Genomic DNA, 18,290 nt, shown 5'->3' with positions numbered 1-18,290 from the left:
TTGAACATATATGTATATTTATAAATTTAATTTCTATGCCATGTTGCCATTTAAACATACAGTGAATTTTGCAGGCTAAACCTCTCATTCTGTTTCCTCAAGTTTATAAACTTTAGAAGTTTTAATAAGAGCTCTAGTTAATTGATAAGTAGTATTTTGTCTATTACCAGAAATAGTGTCTAAATACTGAAAGGAATTTGACCAATTTTTTGTGCTTAACTTGGAGCTGATTTCAGCATTTGCATTCCATTTTATTGTTGATTTGTTTTAATTTCCATATAGCGTACTGCTTTTCATTTTATCCATGCAATTACTTCTCTTTAGCTATACTGTTTATACATATACTTTTTTACTAAATATAAATTTTATACAAAAATATTAGTCCTTTGTAACTATGTCACAAAATAAATTGTGATGATTTGTGGTATAAGCACCTATATTAAAATTTCATTGATATTCTATTTTCAATGCATGTACGGGCCATTTAATTAACATTGTGATTTGCCCTGTGAAATGATATGTCTTTTCTACCCTTGAGCTTGAAAATAGAAGCAGCTATAAATCTAAAAATACTCCAAATAATGCATTCTAAAAGGAGTAGCTTCACAATGACAAATACTGGACTTGTCTGTCAACATGTGAAATCACAGATAAATAGCCAAAATCAATTGTACAAGCACTGCCACACCAACCTAGTTTTATGGAAAGTAGCTAGCTCCGTGCTATTTTGGTTGTGTGGTTTAGTTAAAGAAAACATTGCATCAGTCACACTGCTTGTTCTGTTCACTTCATGGATAGTGCAACTAGGACTGTGCTAACAATAGACACTTCATAAGCAATTTTTGAACAAATGAATTTTATTATAAATCTGGCAACACATCAATGAGAGGCTTGCTTTACTTTCATGGCAAAGTTTTAAACATATGGTAACAGTGAGTTTTTAAGTGGGCACACCTTTCAATTTCATTATTCAAATGTATTTAAAGAACTTTCCTCTAAAACTTGCTTGAAAAAAGGAGATTGTGAGAGCTTAGAGGAAATCACATAGAATGCCATCTCAAAGGTGTTCCAGTGAATCATTCCTTCTGCCTTAGTTTTGCTTAGAAGCAATTTTTAAGTGGAAAATAATGATTGTCTTGAAATGAATTTTTTGTCCTTCCTTATTGAACTGTCTGGAGGAAGTCATTTGCTTTTGATGTTTGTAAACATGAGTACATGCAATTATATTAATCATTATGAAGCTCATACAGAGCTCCTTAAGTGTTGCAAAACAGCAGTATTAATTTGTCACATAAAAATACTGAAAGATACATGTCCATAGTGTATGCTGAAACAAGAAATTTGGTTTGATATATTTACATATGTATTGCATTATCCAGATTATACATAATATATTGAACTGATATTGTTTTTACTGCAAATTGCTTTTTTATTTTTGTTCCTCATTTTATTAGCTCTTTGAGAAATGTACAATATATTTTGATTGATCATATTCACCTCCCTTGCCTCAAATGTTCCCATGTCCATCCCCACTGCTCTACCCACCAAACTTTGTGTACCCCGCTTTTTTAACCCATCATTTTCAATTTGTGATGCCCATTGGCTGTGTGACCATCCACTGGAGTTTGGTTGACATACCAGGAACCCACACTCTTTAAGAAAACAGACTCCTCTTCTCCTGTACCTAGCAGCTGTCATTGCCAATAGCTCCTCAGCTACAGATAGGACATTGTGCTAATCTCCTCTCTCCATGCTGAAATTTTTTCTGGCTTGAGCTTGTGAAGGTATTGTGTATGTTGTTATAACAGCTGTGAGTTCCTATGCATACCTTCCTTATTGTGACTGGAAAACATTGTTTCTTTGCAGTCATCCACAGCCTCTGGCGCTTATAGCCTCTCTGCCACCTCTTGTGAAATGATCCTTGAGCCTTGGGAGGAGATGGTATGATGTAGAGATAGCTCATTAGGACTGAGCACTCCACAGACTCTTATTATCTCTGCATGTTGAGAAGTTGTGGGTCTCTTTAATCACCATCTGCTGCCAAAAGAAGCTCTTCTGATGAGGTTTGAGAGATGCACTAATCTATGTGTATAACAATAAGCCATTAGGAATAGATTTGATACTACATCCATTTAGCAGAATAATAGCAGTAAATTCTCCCCTAGACTCTATGACCTCTCTAGCCATGGGTTCTTGACCCCAAACAATGGCAGGCTTGGATTCCGATTTGAATACCAGGTCTTAAATTCAATCAGAACATGGCACTAAGTGGTACTTATGCCACTTAGCTTTCGCAGTGTTGGTAGGTGCTATGGTGTCTACTGGAGGATAAAAGGAATCATCAAGTTCACCTATATGTGGACCCTGGGAGCTACAATGATAATTGGCCTGGCAATTTATGCTCCGATAATATTTAAAGATGGCTTGCAAAAAAATTTTTTTAAGTTAACAAATCTACCTATTTATACTTTAGCTACTTTTGATCATGGTGGGTCTTTACCCTGCTTTTAGCCTCAGTTATGAAACTGGCCAGTGAAACCTTATTCTGAAAGCAAAGGTCTGAATCAAATGATCCAACACTAACAGACACACAAGTGTCTGTTTCTAGAACCTCCTGGTACTTCTGAAATGCTCCTTTACCCAGTGACCCTTCTCTAACCCAAAACTAATCCTCACTTCAGCTCTTGATACCTTTCTTTTGCTTTTTTAAACTTATTCTATTGTTATTTTCTTATCTTATTAATTTAAAGCTGCCCTTTCCCTTTTAACTCTGAATTACTATGAGAGTAAACCCAGACCCTCTCCTGATACTATGTTTCTGCCTTCTCTCACCCTCAAATTCTACTTTTCTTTTTCTACTCAAGATTTTTGAAAGATCTTTCCTATTATCTTTTGTTTTAGTCTCTTTAATTTTTTTAGAGAACTGTTTTTTCCTATACTGAAATTGCTTTTATAATAGGGAAAATGGGCACCGTATCAAGTGATGTCAACATTTTCGTTCTTAGTCCACTATATTCTGAAATTCTTTCCCTTTGCTGACCTGTAATTGAAAGTCCCCTGTTTTAACTTCATGTAAGTTTTGACCACTTGCCTGAAGGAATACTCATTGAACATCTCTGTTCCAGAGTTCTATCTAAGGTATAACTCTCCGACAACTTTTACTGTTTTTATTACTCAAAGCCACTGGACAGGGTGGCACACGCCTTTAATCCCAGTACTCAGGAGGCAAGGACAGGTTGATTTCCTGACAGCTTGGCCAGCCTGGTTTACACAGCACCTTTCAGAGCATCTGGTGTTAAAAGGAGACCCTGTCTAAAAAAAAAAAAAAAATGAGGATAAAAGAAAACACAAATGTCTGAGGGCATCAGGCATCGGCATCCTTTGCTCACATACTGGCCACTGCCACAATTCATTCCAAACTTTGCGAATGTTTGCTAGTCTTCTCTCCTCTCCAGCATGTTCACATTCATCCCCATAGAACATCATATTGAGGGTTTTTTTTTTTTTGATGCTTTTGTCTGTGTCTTAGTGTTTACCATGTGGTACTCAATTTCAAAGTTTTGTTGACAATTTTGCAGAAATATCTACAATATTAAAAACACCATTAGCCCATTTACTATTCCCAGTCATATAATCCTGGCTCGATATTAAACAAAATATCATTTTATGACATTTCTGAGCACTCATTCCCCCCTAAATTATTGGCTCACATTCTGAATTATGTATACTGTCCTGTTTTTCAAAAAGCCCTAGTATTTCATGATTGAATATTCACATTTCAAGTCCACTAATCATAATAATACCATGGTTATTTTATTAAATCAGTTACACAGGTAGATATTCAGTAAATATAGTTTGGATTATTAGGATATTACCAATTCAAAATCTATAACCAATGCCCTTACCTTCCTGTCTGGGATTATCACCTTCAACTGTCACCTACATCTTTCTTTTATCTCCCAGTATCAAATATCCACTATACTGCCTAGTGGTTTCCTCCTGACTCTAGCATTTCAATCTTTTAGCGCTTTTAAAGACAGGATAATAGAAACCACTGCAAAATCAACAAAATGCAACCTCAGACAATTTCATATTGTTCCTCTACTCACTCCAATCTGCTTATTAGCAGTTGACACTGTAGTAATCGCACATTCCATCAAATGAGGAATATTTCTTAGCATTTTACATTAAATCATTCCTATTCTCCTTCCTACATATTTTACATCACGTCTTCACCATTATTTTATTGTTTATTTACTTTGATAATTTCTTCCTTGAATGTGCCTAGATATCTCAGAATTATGGAAGACATGAAGCAGATCATTTCACTTTTCAGCTGTATACTGAAGGCAGTTAGTTATCCAAGGATCTAAGCTGATATTGTCCAAATATATTGCTTCCTCATCGATCTGTTTCTATGATGAATGATAAATATAATTTCTAGATGTCTGTAAATATCTTTAGTTTAAGAACAACGACTAGTCTAGTAAAATTGCTTGGTTCAGATCACACATCTAGTAAGTGTTGAACGCAGGATGGTGGATACGCAGTTGGTACTCATATTCTTCCTCTGATCATCACAAATCATGATCATTCTCCTCAAAGAGTTTGCTCCTTCATGTCTCTGTGACATCAGACATACTGAACCTTCTTACAACTCTATCTTCTCTTTCCTTCCTTAACCACAAACTTCTACACTTGACTAAAATATGTTGTCTTAAGAATTGGTTTTTCTTAGAATTTTCGTACTAATTAACTGACCTCTCTACTGTGTTTCCATGGCATTTCGCACAAATTTGATTTGTGCTAGTTCATTAAATTACTGGTTTATTGTATATAACTCTTTTCTACCACTAGGTTACAATAATTGAGAGACTAATAGTTTGTCTTAGTGTCCCTTGTGTCCATTGTCACATAACACATCATGGCTACATGTAACTGATTTCTGTCATGCTTTAAAGCATTATTAATTTTTAATTTCTTTTATTCATCTATAAATCTGAGACAGTAAGTTTCAAATGACCAAAAAAACAGAATACAATAGATAATAAATTGCATAAAATAAAGACATAGCAACATAATATCCAAATGTAAAGACCAAGCTATTGATTTGTGAGTCACTCCATTTAATTCACAAAGAACATTCCATTTTTCAAATATATGTACTAATTTATTTGCATTTTTAACAGCCTTTCTTGCTCTAAAAGAATTTCAGGCAGTGTACCAATATGTGCTCAAACTACAATTAAACAAATTAGAATTAAGAAATCAGGTCAGGCAATGCATTCATACACATAAAATAAAAATAATAAATAAAATATTTTTAAAGGGATGGACTGCATTGGTCTTTTTTCCTCTGTATTCTCAGCAACCTAGTACACACCAGCATGTAGTACTTATTCAGTGACATGGATGCAAGTTCCTATGAATACAAGGGAACACTTACATTTGGTTCTTATTTTAACCTTGGCTACAAGACAGAAGACCTGTGACACAGTATTTGATAAACATTAGAAGCAGAGAAATAACATGCAGAATAAATAAATGGAGGAGAGAAAGAATAAACTCAGAGAAAAGCCATCCTGCTCTTCGTCTATAACAATCCTTGGGGCCACCAGACTCTGCCTTGGAATTGATGGTTTTTCTGGTTCTTGATTAGAAAGGGTCTTTTAAAAAGTGCTAACTTCTGGGTTAGAGAGATTGATTGCTCAACAGTTGAGAACACATATTCTTGCAGAAGACCTGGCTTTGAATCCCAGCACCCACATGGCAGCTAACAATTGTCTGTAACTCCAGTTCCAGGGGATCTGACAGCCTCTTCTGTCCTCTGCAGGCATTGCACAACACGAGTGCACTTACCTACATTCAGGCATAACACTCATACACATAAAATAAAAAATAAGTAAAATAAAAATTAAAAAAAAAGAAATCAGGATAAAGGAAAAGTAGATTCAAGTATGTCTACTGTCAGACTTGCACACTGCCTACAGCCCACAGCTAGAAACACTGAGCTTCAGATTCTAAGCTTCTTGCCACCAGAGTTACTATATGGTTTGGGGAAGTTATTTTTCTTTAATCAATGAATAGGAAAAATAAAACTTTCTCAGAGAAAATATGTTTCCTTTATTGAAATTGATTTTATAATAGGTAAGCTCAGTACTGTAGTAAGTGATGTCAACTTTTTCACAATAAATGCACTAATGAATTTCATATTGATGTTTCTTGTAGTCCCCTTCAATAAAAACTGAAGGCATTACTTTAACATCCAACTCAGGGAAGGCAATTCTTCAGGAGCTAAACTAATACAGTCTGAGCGTATACTTTCTCATGGCCCAATTTAATCCAAAGAAATACATTAGAGTACTTAGAGAATTGGATGCACGGTTTAACCTTCGAACAATCTTCTGTAAGGATCACTTTTCTCAGAGAACATGGTTAGTCAGCTAACAGTAACATTATTGAACCAGGGACCATACTGTTGTTTTACAAGTACTGAGTTTTCCAGTAGCCACAAAAAAAACTGTTAAAAGGCAACATTACCAGCATGGTAGAACATGCATACATTTGGCTTTGGAGACCTGAATTTTTTCCAACATCTGTTGTATTGAGTATATGACATGAAATCGTCACATACTTATTTTAAGAGTCAATTTCTGAAACCACATAATGGGTACGTTCATTCATCTAAAAGAATATATCCTAATTGGTCCCATATTTTAGCTAGAACACTTACTCAAGTTGCTAGTATATTATTTTTCCCTACTGCTTAAAGCATGTCAAGTTAGATATGTCCCCATTGTGTAAGATATTTTGACTTTGCCATCAGGAGTCTTCTAGATTTGGCACTTTAAATATGTATGTTGAGAGTCTCCAATGATGTAATAAATTCAAAATATTCTGACTCTTGTACTGTATCATTTTTGCATTTAATAATATATTCATTTTTGAAACTTCTGTACATTTATGCAATATATATTGCTCATGCCCGTCAATCACTGCCTCCCTCCGTCTCCCTGTAGTGTCCCCAAACCATCTCTGTCCCAAATTCAGGTCCTTTAATTTTTATTTTGTGATTAATAACCCTATGAATTCAATTACTGCATCCCATGTGAACATGGGTATGTGGCCATAACCTGTAACATTAGCAACCCACCAGCAGCCCCCCCTCCCAAAGGAGAATGACTGTCCCTCCCTCACAGCATGAGAATCAGTTAAAATTTGTTCTGTTCTCTTTTCATACCACATCACAGACAACCAAGCTGTCAACAGACTAACAGCATATGCTGTTCTTTTTTATCACTGTTTGAATGCATCATTTATTGATTTTGTTTTTGAATCCCATCTCTGGTCCCTCATTGCTTCTATGTGTTCCAATCACAAGCAAAACACTTCCTATGGCATTCTGTTTAAAATGGGCTTATTTGATTAGTGCCCAGTCTTTCACAGCTCTACATAGTGAAGTGGTGGACTTTGGGATAATAACATACTAGAATTGTCAAGGTGCTATTGAACTCTGTTTTTACCCATCTAACAAAGTATTATTCTCTCCTATGAAACAGATTCCCCTATCTTATAGTTTTTCTTTTATTTAAACTTGTTTGCAATAGAGTCCTTGTACCATTTTGCAGGGCTTTTCTTGGGATCCTTTTTGTCAAGAACTATGCTAGGAATTATACAGGGAAATTATACTTTGAGTTTGCTCACAATTAGGTGAAAGTAAAAAAAAAGGGGGGGGGTACATTCATCTGCTGTTATAGAGACTAGTGCCGGAATGAAGAGAAAGTGCCAGAAAGACACAGAAAGGCCTCTTAATACAAGCAGTAAGAAGCGGTGTCTCAAAAAGTGTGACCAAAGTTTAGTCGTTGTTAACATAGCAATGGTAAGAGGATCAGTATATTTTATTTGGCTCCATACAGCTTAGTGGCGGGTTCCTGGATGAATTATGCACCACTCATAGCTTGGGAAGTACAGGTAGGTAGGTAGATTTGGTCAGCCAATGGGAGAGTATTTTAGCTGAATTTGTTTTTAGATGATTTCTGTTTTAATTATCTAGAGGAGATGGAATGATGTGAAATATAGCAGTTAAGTAATCTGGAGAGTATATTTTATCAGTCACCTATGTGTAGGTGCTATTAATTCCTTAAAGTTAGTAAAAAGTAGCACTGTTTTTCTGACTATTTTTTCATTCTTCTCTTTCCAGTTGACTATGCTTAACTTTTAATGTTAATTAAGATATATAGTCTGAATTTTATATTTTTTCCTCTATACCTCTCCATGTGACAGGAAGTAGTTTAACTGAATGTCTTACTTATAGAAATATAGCATTGGCTTAAGTACTCTATCAGGAACTAAGTAAGAGAAAGGACTGTTTCAAAGTTTTCTAGTATTTAAGGAAACAAAATTATACAGACATTAAAAATGACTTTATGACAATGAGCAGAGGTTTGAACAATTAACAGCAATAGGTTTCACTGCACAATTTCTTTTCAATGGTCTATTGATAAACCAGATTTAACACTGAATAAATGAGAAATGCAAGGATCCTGTGGCTTAAATTCATGGCCTGTGTGAAATAAAAAAATCTTCTTATAATAAAATTCATTTCAACAAAATTCTTTTAATTTGTCCGTATTGAATAGGAGAAGGTAAAAGTCATTGGTAATGATTTAAAATATGTATATTTTGGTCCTGTAGCTAGAAAATTGATTTCTTAAGAAGAATAATGAAAAACAGAATAGCAAAATATTTTCTGAAGGCTTCCCATATTCTGCTTTAGGAAACCTTTTCTTTTTGATTTTTTTTTATTTATTTACTTTTTATTTGTTTGAGTGTTGTGCCTGCATGCATGTATGTGCACCTGTATCATGCAGTGCCCATGGAGGGTAGAAGAGGGCATTGAATGCCATGAAACAGGAGTTTTGGACAGTTGTTAGCTGCCATGTGGGTGATTGGACTCAAACCCAGGTTCTGCAAGAACACTCAGTGCTCTGAACCATCTCTCCAGCCTCAAGAAAACCTTTTAACAGTATTTTTATTTATTCGTTCTTTGCAGTCTTCATGCATGTATACTATGTATTTTGTTCCTATCCATTCCCTAATTTTCCCCTTAAACTTTATAAAGAAACTCTGCCACACTACCTCCTTCATGTCCTGCACTTTTTATTGTGTTTGTGTCACATTGAGTCCAATTAGTGTTGCCCATATGTGCATGGGTATGAGATCATCCATTGGAGCAGGGACAACCTACCAGTGGCCCCATACCTCCAAAATAACTTGTTCTCCCAGGAGCCATCAGCTGCCACTAGCTGCTCAGGTAGGCCTCATTGCACCTCACCTCATCCCTGCTGGAATTTTGACTGGCTTATTCTTGCTCAGGTCCTGTGGAGGTGGCCACAGCTGCAGTGACTGAGTGCACTGGCCTTGACATGTCCAGAAGACAGCATTTCACAGCACTCTTCCCATCATCTAGCTCCTGCTTTCTTTCAAACCCCTCTTTGATATTTCCTGAGCCTGAGAAGAGGTCTTTATATAGTTGCCCCATTTAGGGCTGAGACCTCATAGTCATTCATTTTCATCACTTTTGACAGTTATGAGTCTCCTCACTAACTGCTGCCTACTACAAAGAGAAGCATCTCTGACCAAGGTTGATAGCCACATAGACTTATGAATATATACATAAATATTTAGAAGGCAGTTTGACAACATGACCATTGAGTCAAGTAACAACAGTAGGTTGTTTCCTATAGCTTATGCCCTCCCCACCCAGAGGCTCTAAACCAGGTTTTCAGTATAATGCATGAATTCCATCTTGTGGAGGAGGCCTTAAATTCAATCAGAAAGTACTTGGCTACTCTCATAACAATCATGCCACTATTGTACCTCTTGACACATCTTCTCTCATAGGTTAGTATTTTATACAGGGTCAAGCACTGGGTTAGATCAATAATGTCTCCCCCCCCCCCCCCCCCCACCACGCACCTACCACACCAAATCCACCCACCCACCCAAGCATCCAGGTCAACTGCATAGCACCTTCTGGCACCATGAAGGCTAGCCAGCAGGGAGGACATTTCCTGGTCAGTTGGAGATTGACTTCACTACAGAATCTTAATATTGTAAGTCTGCTATGAATTCAACAGTAGTTTTCTCTATGCACATTTAATTTCAAACAAAAAAGAGCAGTTTTCATTATTTAGGCTTATGTTTATCCTTCTTAAATGAACTGAGAGGCATTTTATACCCTTTAAACAAGACTTTGTAAGAGTCTAATTCATAAAAACTGTACTGTGCTGTCTAGGATTAGAGAAGATACGGCACTATACAGAACCTCAGACGGTCACTCAGTGAGCATTACAAAATGCCAATACCAGGTTCTTGGGAAGACAGGGATTAATGATGAGACTTTACTTACTACTGGTTTTGAAAATGGTAAAAACTCTACCTTCTATCAGTTTTTTGAAGCCAAGTGCATCACATCACTTTGTTTAATGCTCAGTCCTCCTCTAAATTGTATACTTATCTTTTGATAATAAAGAGGCATTTTTATAATTTGGTCAACAGAAATTCCAAACACATATTGGAAATGATTTCTTAACAGTTTCTTACAGTATTGGGATGAAATAAACAGAAAAACAAATATCCAGGGCTTGTATTTGACTTGTTCCTGTTGGTAGAGGCCATCTGTTTATTTACCACTGGGGTCCAGTGTGAACTTTGTTTGCTCGAACCTAAAAGATTTTGCTACTTATTTTGTACATGTGCAGTTGAAAAGTAATCAAGCGTGATGTAGGAGGAATGCTGGTAAAAATAACATAGCACCCTCTCTATAGAGCTCTATTTCAACAAAATATATCTTTATATAAATGTCTGAACTCCTAAATCAAAATTCCCGATCTACTTTTAATGTTTTACCTCCATGAAACCATTCTTGAAACTTTCCAATGTTTATGTAGTCTTCTCTCAATACATAAGTAATTATAGTACATGTGCGACTTATACGCCAGTGATTACTGTCTAGTTTGATACAGCTACAATTGTCACTCCACTTCCCCAGGAGAAAGTAATTTCTCAATATTGTTGTAGCTTATGTTAATTCACTATCACAGCAGTTCAGAATAGCTTCACTGCTGTTATCGCCCTGTTTTCAAACAACAGGCTGAAGCAGAGGGTATTTAAAGACTTTTTCTAAGGCTCATGTTCTCTTTAAGTATATCTGGTATCATTTTAAAATGGTGTTCAGATATAGGTTAAATCATAACATAACTGTATGTTCTACATACTTCTTGGATTACTGAATTCTTTCTGATTGTGACATAGAGATGAAATCTTCAACTAGAGTGTTTTAGGAGGAAAAAGTATTCCCAAATTTCAAATAACTTTTTCAAGCAGAAAGTTACATTGCAGGTTTGAAGCAGACGTTTGGAAGGCTGTCATATCTAAGTATCTAAAGTTCATGATCTTTTTCAGCTATTTCATAGATAGGAGTCCTTGCCACCATTCCTGAGCTTATAACATGAGGTTAAAGTAGCACTTGCTTCCTACCTAGTACAAAATTCATCAGAATTACACCTTCAACTTAGCATTCAAACTGATATGTATTACAAGCCTGAAAAGCTGTTAGTTACAGCTTTCTTATTAGACACGTACGTGGAGGCAATCTCTAACGATAAGCTGGGAACCACATCCCCACCATGGAGAGGTGTAGTACAGGTTTTATAAGATTGCAGGGAGTGAACTCTCATCCCTTCTTCCTTTATGCTCCTGTTAGATATGGAAGAATCCCTTCTCAGGAAAAAAGGGAGGGGGACAAACTCATGCCACCAAGGGATGGGAAACACAGGTCTTTTTTCTGGCTCTCCAGAGCTTGGAGCACTATTGTCTCATCCTACTTACTAGCACATTTTGAACACTATATATCCAACAATATTACAAGCTCTATTCTGGGTGGGTCTTTAACTTTGTGGCTTTATACTACTCATGCTTTTGGATAATTCATTGCTGGCTCCTCTTTTGGCATATAGATAAATCACAATATACTTGCATTAGCCTAATAACAGATAAATAGAATTTGTGTTTTCAGGTTTCATTAATCATAATTATACTGCATGCCTACTTCATGGAAGATATTTATGGAAGTCTTCATGTTAAGGTCAAAGGTTGCAAAGTTGAATGGAAAAGAGGCAATACCAGTCTGCATAATACCTTGATCCCAATGAGAATGGAGTATGTCAAATAATCACATGGCAAAAGAAGGATATATATACCTTCAAAACTGCCATTAAAGAAACAAGTTTTGGTAATCCAAAATAGAGTACCTGAGGAGAAAATAGACTAAGGTGTAATAAATAAGCAAGGTGCCTAAGGAATGACATTCAAATCCAGATTAAATTAGGGAAGGGAATTAATCATGTGAAAAATGATGTGAGTAAGAATTCTAAGCTGGGAAACTAGTACATCTCAGGGTATCCTAGCAGAGAAATATTTTGAAAGCTAGAATATAGTGAACAAAGGGAAGTCATGGTAAAAACAACAATAACAAAAATAAAAATAAGCACCTAAAACCATGCTGCCTTTATTCTAAGCTCCATAAGATAATGTTGGAGAGATTTAAGCATAAGAATGTTGTGATCTAATTTTTTCAAAACCTCCCTGTAGCTGTAGTGTCTTATAATTGAAAAGGGCAAGCCAAGCAGAGGAGCACAACAGAATTTCTAGGCAGGAAGTCACGTTGAATGAAGAAAGAGCTAGACATAACTGAACTGGAGATCCTTAAATGAAACAGAATGGGGATGAGTCAGGCAAAGCCTCTAGGATTGGAATTAATTTGCCTTCATATATCATGATATTAGTGATTTATATACTGCCATTTGCCTAAAGGTACAATTCCCTACAATCTCAGTAAAGCATTGCCTTCTTAGTTTTCCATGAAGTGGGGAGGACCCCATTATCTGGTAAGAAATTTGATATCATTCATCACTGATGATCATATCTCTTCTGAAAAACTAGTCTTTCATTTTATTTATTTACTCACTTGTTTATTCAATAAATGAGTGACTTATATGAGTTAAAACAGCTGCATTTTTATTGAAGTTTTTTCTGTTGTTTATTTTCCATGAAAAATAAGATGCTTCTCTAGAAGAATGGACCTGTATATTTCTCTATGAGCTTTTGTCACTGTAATGATTTTAGGATTCATGAATCCACTTTATTCTCCTAATTCTTCTTTTCTAATGGATAGTGATATATATTTGTGTAGTTTTTTCTAGAACTTGAATTGTGTTTTGGAAAATTTTAAGTAGCAGGCTAAACCCACACTCCTAATTTTTTTTATTTTTCAATAGAAGAAAGAAAAAGGCTCAGTCATGATACAGAACAATGCCTATGCTGTGGCTGTGGCCAATTACGCCCCAAATCTTTCCAAAGATCCTGTTCTCTCCACCATCTCCAAAAGTGCAACCACGCCAGAACCCAACAAGAAACCGGAAAACAAGCCAGCTGAAGCCAAGAAAACATTCAACAGTGTCAGCAAAATTGACAGAATGTCTAGAATAGTTTTCCCAGTTTTGTTTGGTACATTTAATTTAGTTTACTGGGCTACCTATTTAAACAGGGAGCCTGTATTAGGAGTCAGTCCTTGAATCTCAATGCTGATTGCCTTTGGGGTATATAGCAACATCACAATTGGTTTGTTTTGCTATGTACAGTCTGACTAATAACTGCTAATTTGTGAACCAATATGTAAAGTATGTATATAGTGATATAGCTTATCAGTAGACCTCTAATGGAGACATTCATTTGATAACTCATGGACCTACAGGCAGAAAACGCCCCATACCAAAAGAGCCACTGCCTTTTTAAAAGATTTACCCTAGGATGTAGTTTAAAGCAGATTTCAAATTACATGATTTATTTCCTAATGTTCTAATAGTGATAAAAGGGGATCCTATGTCACTCTTTGTGAAACCTTTTGATTTAGATCTTAAATAGGATAATTTTCTACTATTGCCTAAGGATGATGAAAAATTAACATTGTCATTCAAAGATGAATTCTTCTGAACTGTGGAACCTCAGATCTGTGCCGTCAGCTCCCTTCAGGAGTGCTCAGAATCCTTGCTAGTGCAATTGGAAGCTTGACACCCATAAGGAGAAAAGCTAGAGATGTGAAACCAGCTTTTAATTACTATGTAGAATATATATAGCCATGTACATATTACAGCATGACAAGCTCAAATAACTATGAGTCACCCTGACAGGATGTTAATTACGCTTAAATTTAATAACTATTGGAATGTCATGGTCATTATATTTTTAGCTTCATGGTTTATTTGAAAGTAATAACTGAAACCTTACAGTTCACTTCAATCATTGGAAAATACCTAAAATTTTAAAAAGGACAATAGATGTGACTTAGTTTTTTTTCATGTATGTGTTGTTGGCTGAATTTTTCCGGTGCTGGAGAGTAGAGAAAGCAACCGGCGTGGCTGAGGTGGAGCAATGTTCCTATCAGATTAGAAAACTGTGCCAAAAACTCCAACCGATGAGAATTCATAGGTGTCCCAGACTATAGATGAGCACTTATATGGTTCTCTTCTTTCCTGTTTACTGCAAATTCTGCCTTAAGGCTTCTTTTCACTAGGACTCAGAAGCCACTAATTATAAAGGAAAGGGCAGTTAGTTGGCACATTTTTCTGTCTTGAAAGCAGCTCTTTCAGATAAGAATTAATGTAAATCTGCTTTTGTAAATTGTAACTTTAAATTTCATTGACTCAAATTTACAGCAGCTTTGTATACCAGAAGAGGTTTTGGTAAGAGTTGAACATTTTTAAATGACAACTTTAAAACATCATCAGCAGATTGTGGATTCTTTCGCACATGTAACACATGCACACACACACACAAACACACATCATACACACACACATGCACAAAAATCACATAGCTAAATTAGAAAACACAATTTTCAATTTTATATAATTAATGAATAAAATGTACTTTTCTTTTAATATTTAAAAATATCTGTTATGCCCCTGAAATATGCTAATCAAAGTCAACAATTGTATATCATGCCTAGATTCAAAGTTTCTGGGAAAACTAAAATACCTTTGATTGACATGTACGTTAGCAGTTATTAGTTGACTTTTAAAAATAAATGCACCTTCACAATGATGTTTTTGTAGAAACATAAGTAGTCAAATAGTGGCATTTCTTGCTATTTTGTACAGTATTTGAGTATAGTGCAAAATAGATCTGTTCACAAAATCAATAAAAGGACTATCTTATGGAAATAAGCAAAATCTCAACAAAACTGCTTTTCCTTTGTCTCACTTAACTTTTTCATTCTCTTTGTTTAGTGTGATTCTACTGTGTGCTTTGCATGGATGTATTGATATCAAGGTCACAACTGCATCTTACTGCAGAATTTGCTGTGAAGACAGCCTTTGACAATAAATCTTCCTCACCAAAAGTAATCCTCATAAAATTTAATAAAATTGTTACATGAGTGAATTAAATGTATTTCTTTAATTCCCTTTCAGTCAGTAACACCTTCTTTGTCACTTAAATAGTTTTTAAATATGCACTTTATCCATCCAATGAAATAAAACATACCCTATCTGCTTACATACAAATGTGCAACAAAGCTCTTCTGGATAGTTTAGGGATAGAAACAATAATGTAAGAGAAAGAGAGAGTGTGTGGTATTTGAAGACAATCAATAAAATGCTTTTTATGATGTTCATTGTCAATAATTTGAGAATAGCTTAGAGGACTAGAGAGATGGCTTAGCTCTTAAAAGTGATGCTCTTGCAGAAGACCCAAGTTCGTTCTCAGCACCTATGTCAAGAGGCTTACAACTACCTGCAACTCCAGCTCCAGGGGATCTGATTCCCTCTTCAGAACTTGGAAGACACACTGCACTCACATGTGCACAAACCCATACACAAACATGCACATCTACTCATAATCTTAGAATTTTTTAAAAAGAATAAAGTTCTGCACTGTCTTACTGCATGAATGTACAATACAAATTAAATTATTATAAATATGTACATATGTAACAGTAGTCTTCAGGAACAGTTTCCACAGGAAAATAGAAAAGATTCATCCATAACTTCAGCAAAGCCCTGTGATTATATGGCAATAGTTTTGTTAGTTCTTAAGGTGGACTGAGTGGAAAAAAATATTATTGGTATTCTTTGAAGCAATGTAGTTGGAACTTTTCATTTCAATCATTAAAATCTTATTCAAACAAAAAAAATCTTATTCAAACAAAAGCCTGAATATCTCATAGCAATATGTTTTAGACTACAGTATCAGAGATCTTATAATTATTCACACTTACATAAACCAGTTTAAAAACATGAAATCAAAATGATACAAATTTATCATCATAAGTCCAAAAGTTCACACAAGACACTCTCATATGCTAATATTGTTTTATTTGACTCATGAAATTACAAATAAATTATACCATTGTACAGTGATATGAACAGTGACAGTGTGTGCAATGTAGATAAGTATATTTATAGAGAGAGCTGAGACCATCATTGCATAGCACCTTCTCTGGTGTGCCTCCTGTTTTTGCCATCCCATTTATAATATTCCTGGTTAGTGTATCATTCATATCATAGTCACAGAGTCCAGTTGAAAATTTGATTCTATTTCTTATAAATACCCAAGACTAAAATAGAGATGTAAATTAGTTTAATACTGGGAGACTTTTAATAAGCTATGATAAACTATTATGATACTAAAATGGGAGCTGTTTTCCTTTTTTCTAATACATTTCTGGAAGTTGGTTATAAACATGGAAAAAAGATAACTGTCTAGTACCTATTGGTGTTTAAATGATAATCTTAATATTTCAAGATCTTTTCAGGGATATACATCAAATTCATCTTAGACTTGGGAGGTGAGCCCCAGGAACATTGATTCTAAGATATCCCCTTAAATACTTCACAGTTTATTTGAAGTGAACAAAATGTTATTATTTCACTCATATTTTTCTTTGATAAATACATAAGGCTATGTGTGTTTTTGTATAACTTGTATATTTGTGGAGAGATTTTTTTGTATCTCTCAAGGTATTCATGTGACTTCCTTTGTAGTCTTGGTTGAGAAAAACAACTCCACTATTATGTACATTTTGAAAAAGCACCAAAGCTCAATGGATACTTTGCTACAGTGATCTGAGGTGACCCGTCATCAATGAATATTTTTCTGCTGTGCTTTGCAGTGGCCTCTCATCAACCCAGTGAGAGAAGAAAAAAGAAGCTCATCCTCTTCTTCATGGCCCTAGCTCCTAAGCATCTATTAGGAATTTGTTTGTGTGTTCATATGTGCTCCATTTCCTCAGACTATGAAACAGTTATGTGTGTTACTTAACTTGAAATCTGGGGGGTATAATAATGCTAAACAGAATGATACCTGTTATTAATCCTCACCCATTCCCATCAATTGTTAATTTTTTCCACTTGAAATGAATCAGAATTTCAGCAGAATAATGAGATAACTGGTGACTGACCCACAGTTAATTCTTCTTTTAATTTAGGTCTCATTGACCCCTTTTGACACCCTTCTATTAATCCAGAGGATAAAGAATTGTGGAATGCAAACCAAAGAGCCATTCAGTCATTTTTAGTGTATACATACTTGAAGCTATCAGGACTATAACAAAACCACTTGTAGCCATGTGAAAAAAACAAAGTGCAGTGAATTTCTCTATTGATTCATGTTTCAAAATGTTCAAAATGAAAGTAAGTATTGAATAAAATTAGCTATTATCATGCATATTAAACATATTAAATTTTATATCAATTTTTAAAGCTGTTTACTTTCAGGAAATTCAAAAAGAAAAATAAGAAAGAAACATCAGGGAAGATAAGGTGACTATTAATTTTAAAAAAGAAATATCTATCATTTTGTATATATACATATATATTTATATGTTTAATAAATATTAATTTAGACCACTATGTATTCCATCATCTTTAGTGGAAATATTCCATTTTATTTGGTTATCCAAAGAATATTCTATATAGATAATTTTTGCTCCATTTGAAATAAAACTATCTTGTATTTAATATATAACATTTGCAAGTATACCTATCAGGGAAGAACTCACAATGTGAGAGCACTCAAAATTCTTTGGTAAGGACTTGGCATTCCATGTTGGGGAAGTATGTGTGTGTGTGTGTGTGTGTGTGTGTGTTTGTGTGTGTTCATGTATGTCTGTGCATGCATGGGTGTCTATGCATGAGTGCACGTGTGTGTGTGTCTATGTAGAAGAGTGT

General features: G+C 35.1%; 1 protein-coding gene across 1 annotated transcript in view; it reads left to right on the top strand.

Moving 5' to 3' along the window:
- The window catches only part of Gabra2 (gamma-aminobutyric acid type A receptor alpha2 subunit), a gene marked incomplete at its 5' end in the record, with an annotated part of 135,404 nt that extends 119,900 nt beyond the window's left edge, over positions 1-15,504 (top strand). The window contains 1 exon segment of the mRNA XM_008837691.1: positions 13,341-15,504. Coding sequence (XP_008835913.1) covers positions 13,341-13,637 — 297 coding nt within the window.
- Between the last annotated feature and the right edge of the window lie 2,786 nt (positions 15,505-18,290).

This window comes from Nannospalax galili, unplaced genomic scaffold (assembly GCF_000622305.1).
Source record: "Nannospalax galili isolate Female #2095 unplaced genomic scaffold, S.galili_v1.0 scaffold318, whole genome shotgun sequence".
Lineage (NCBI taxonomy): Eukaryota > Metazoa > Chordata > Mammalia > Rodentia > Spalacidae > Nannospalax > Nannospalax galili.
The sequence above is the reverse complement of the archived record's forward strand: the minus strand, read 5'-3'. Positions and strand labels throughout refer to the sequence as shown.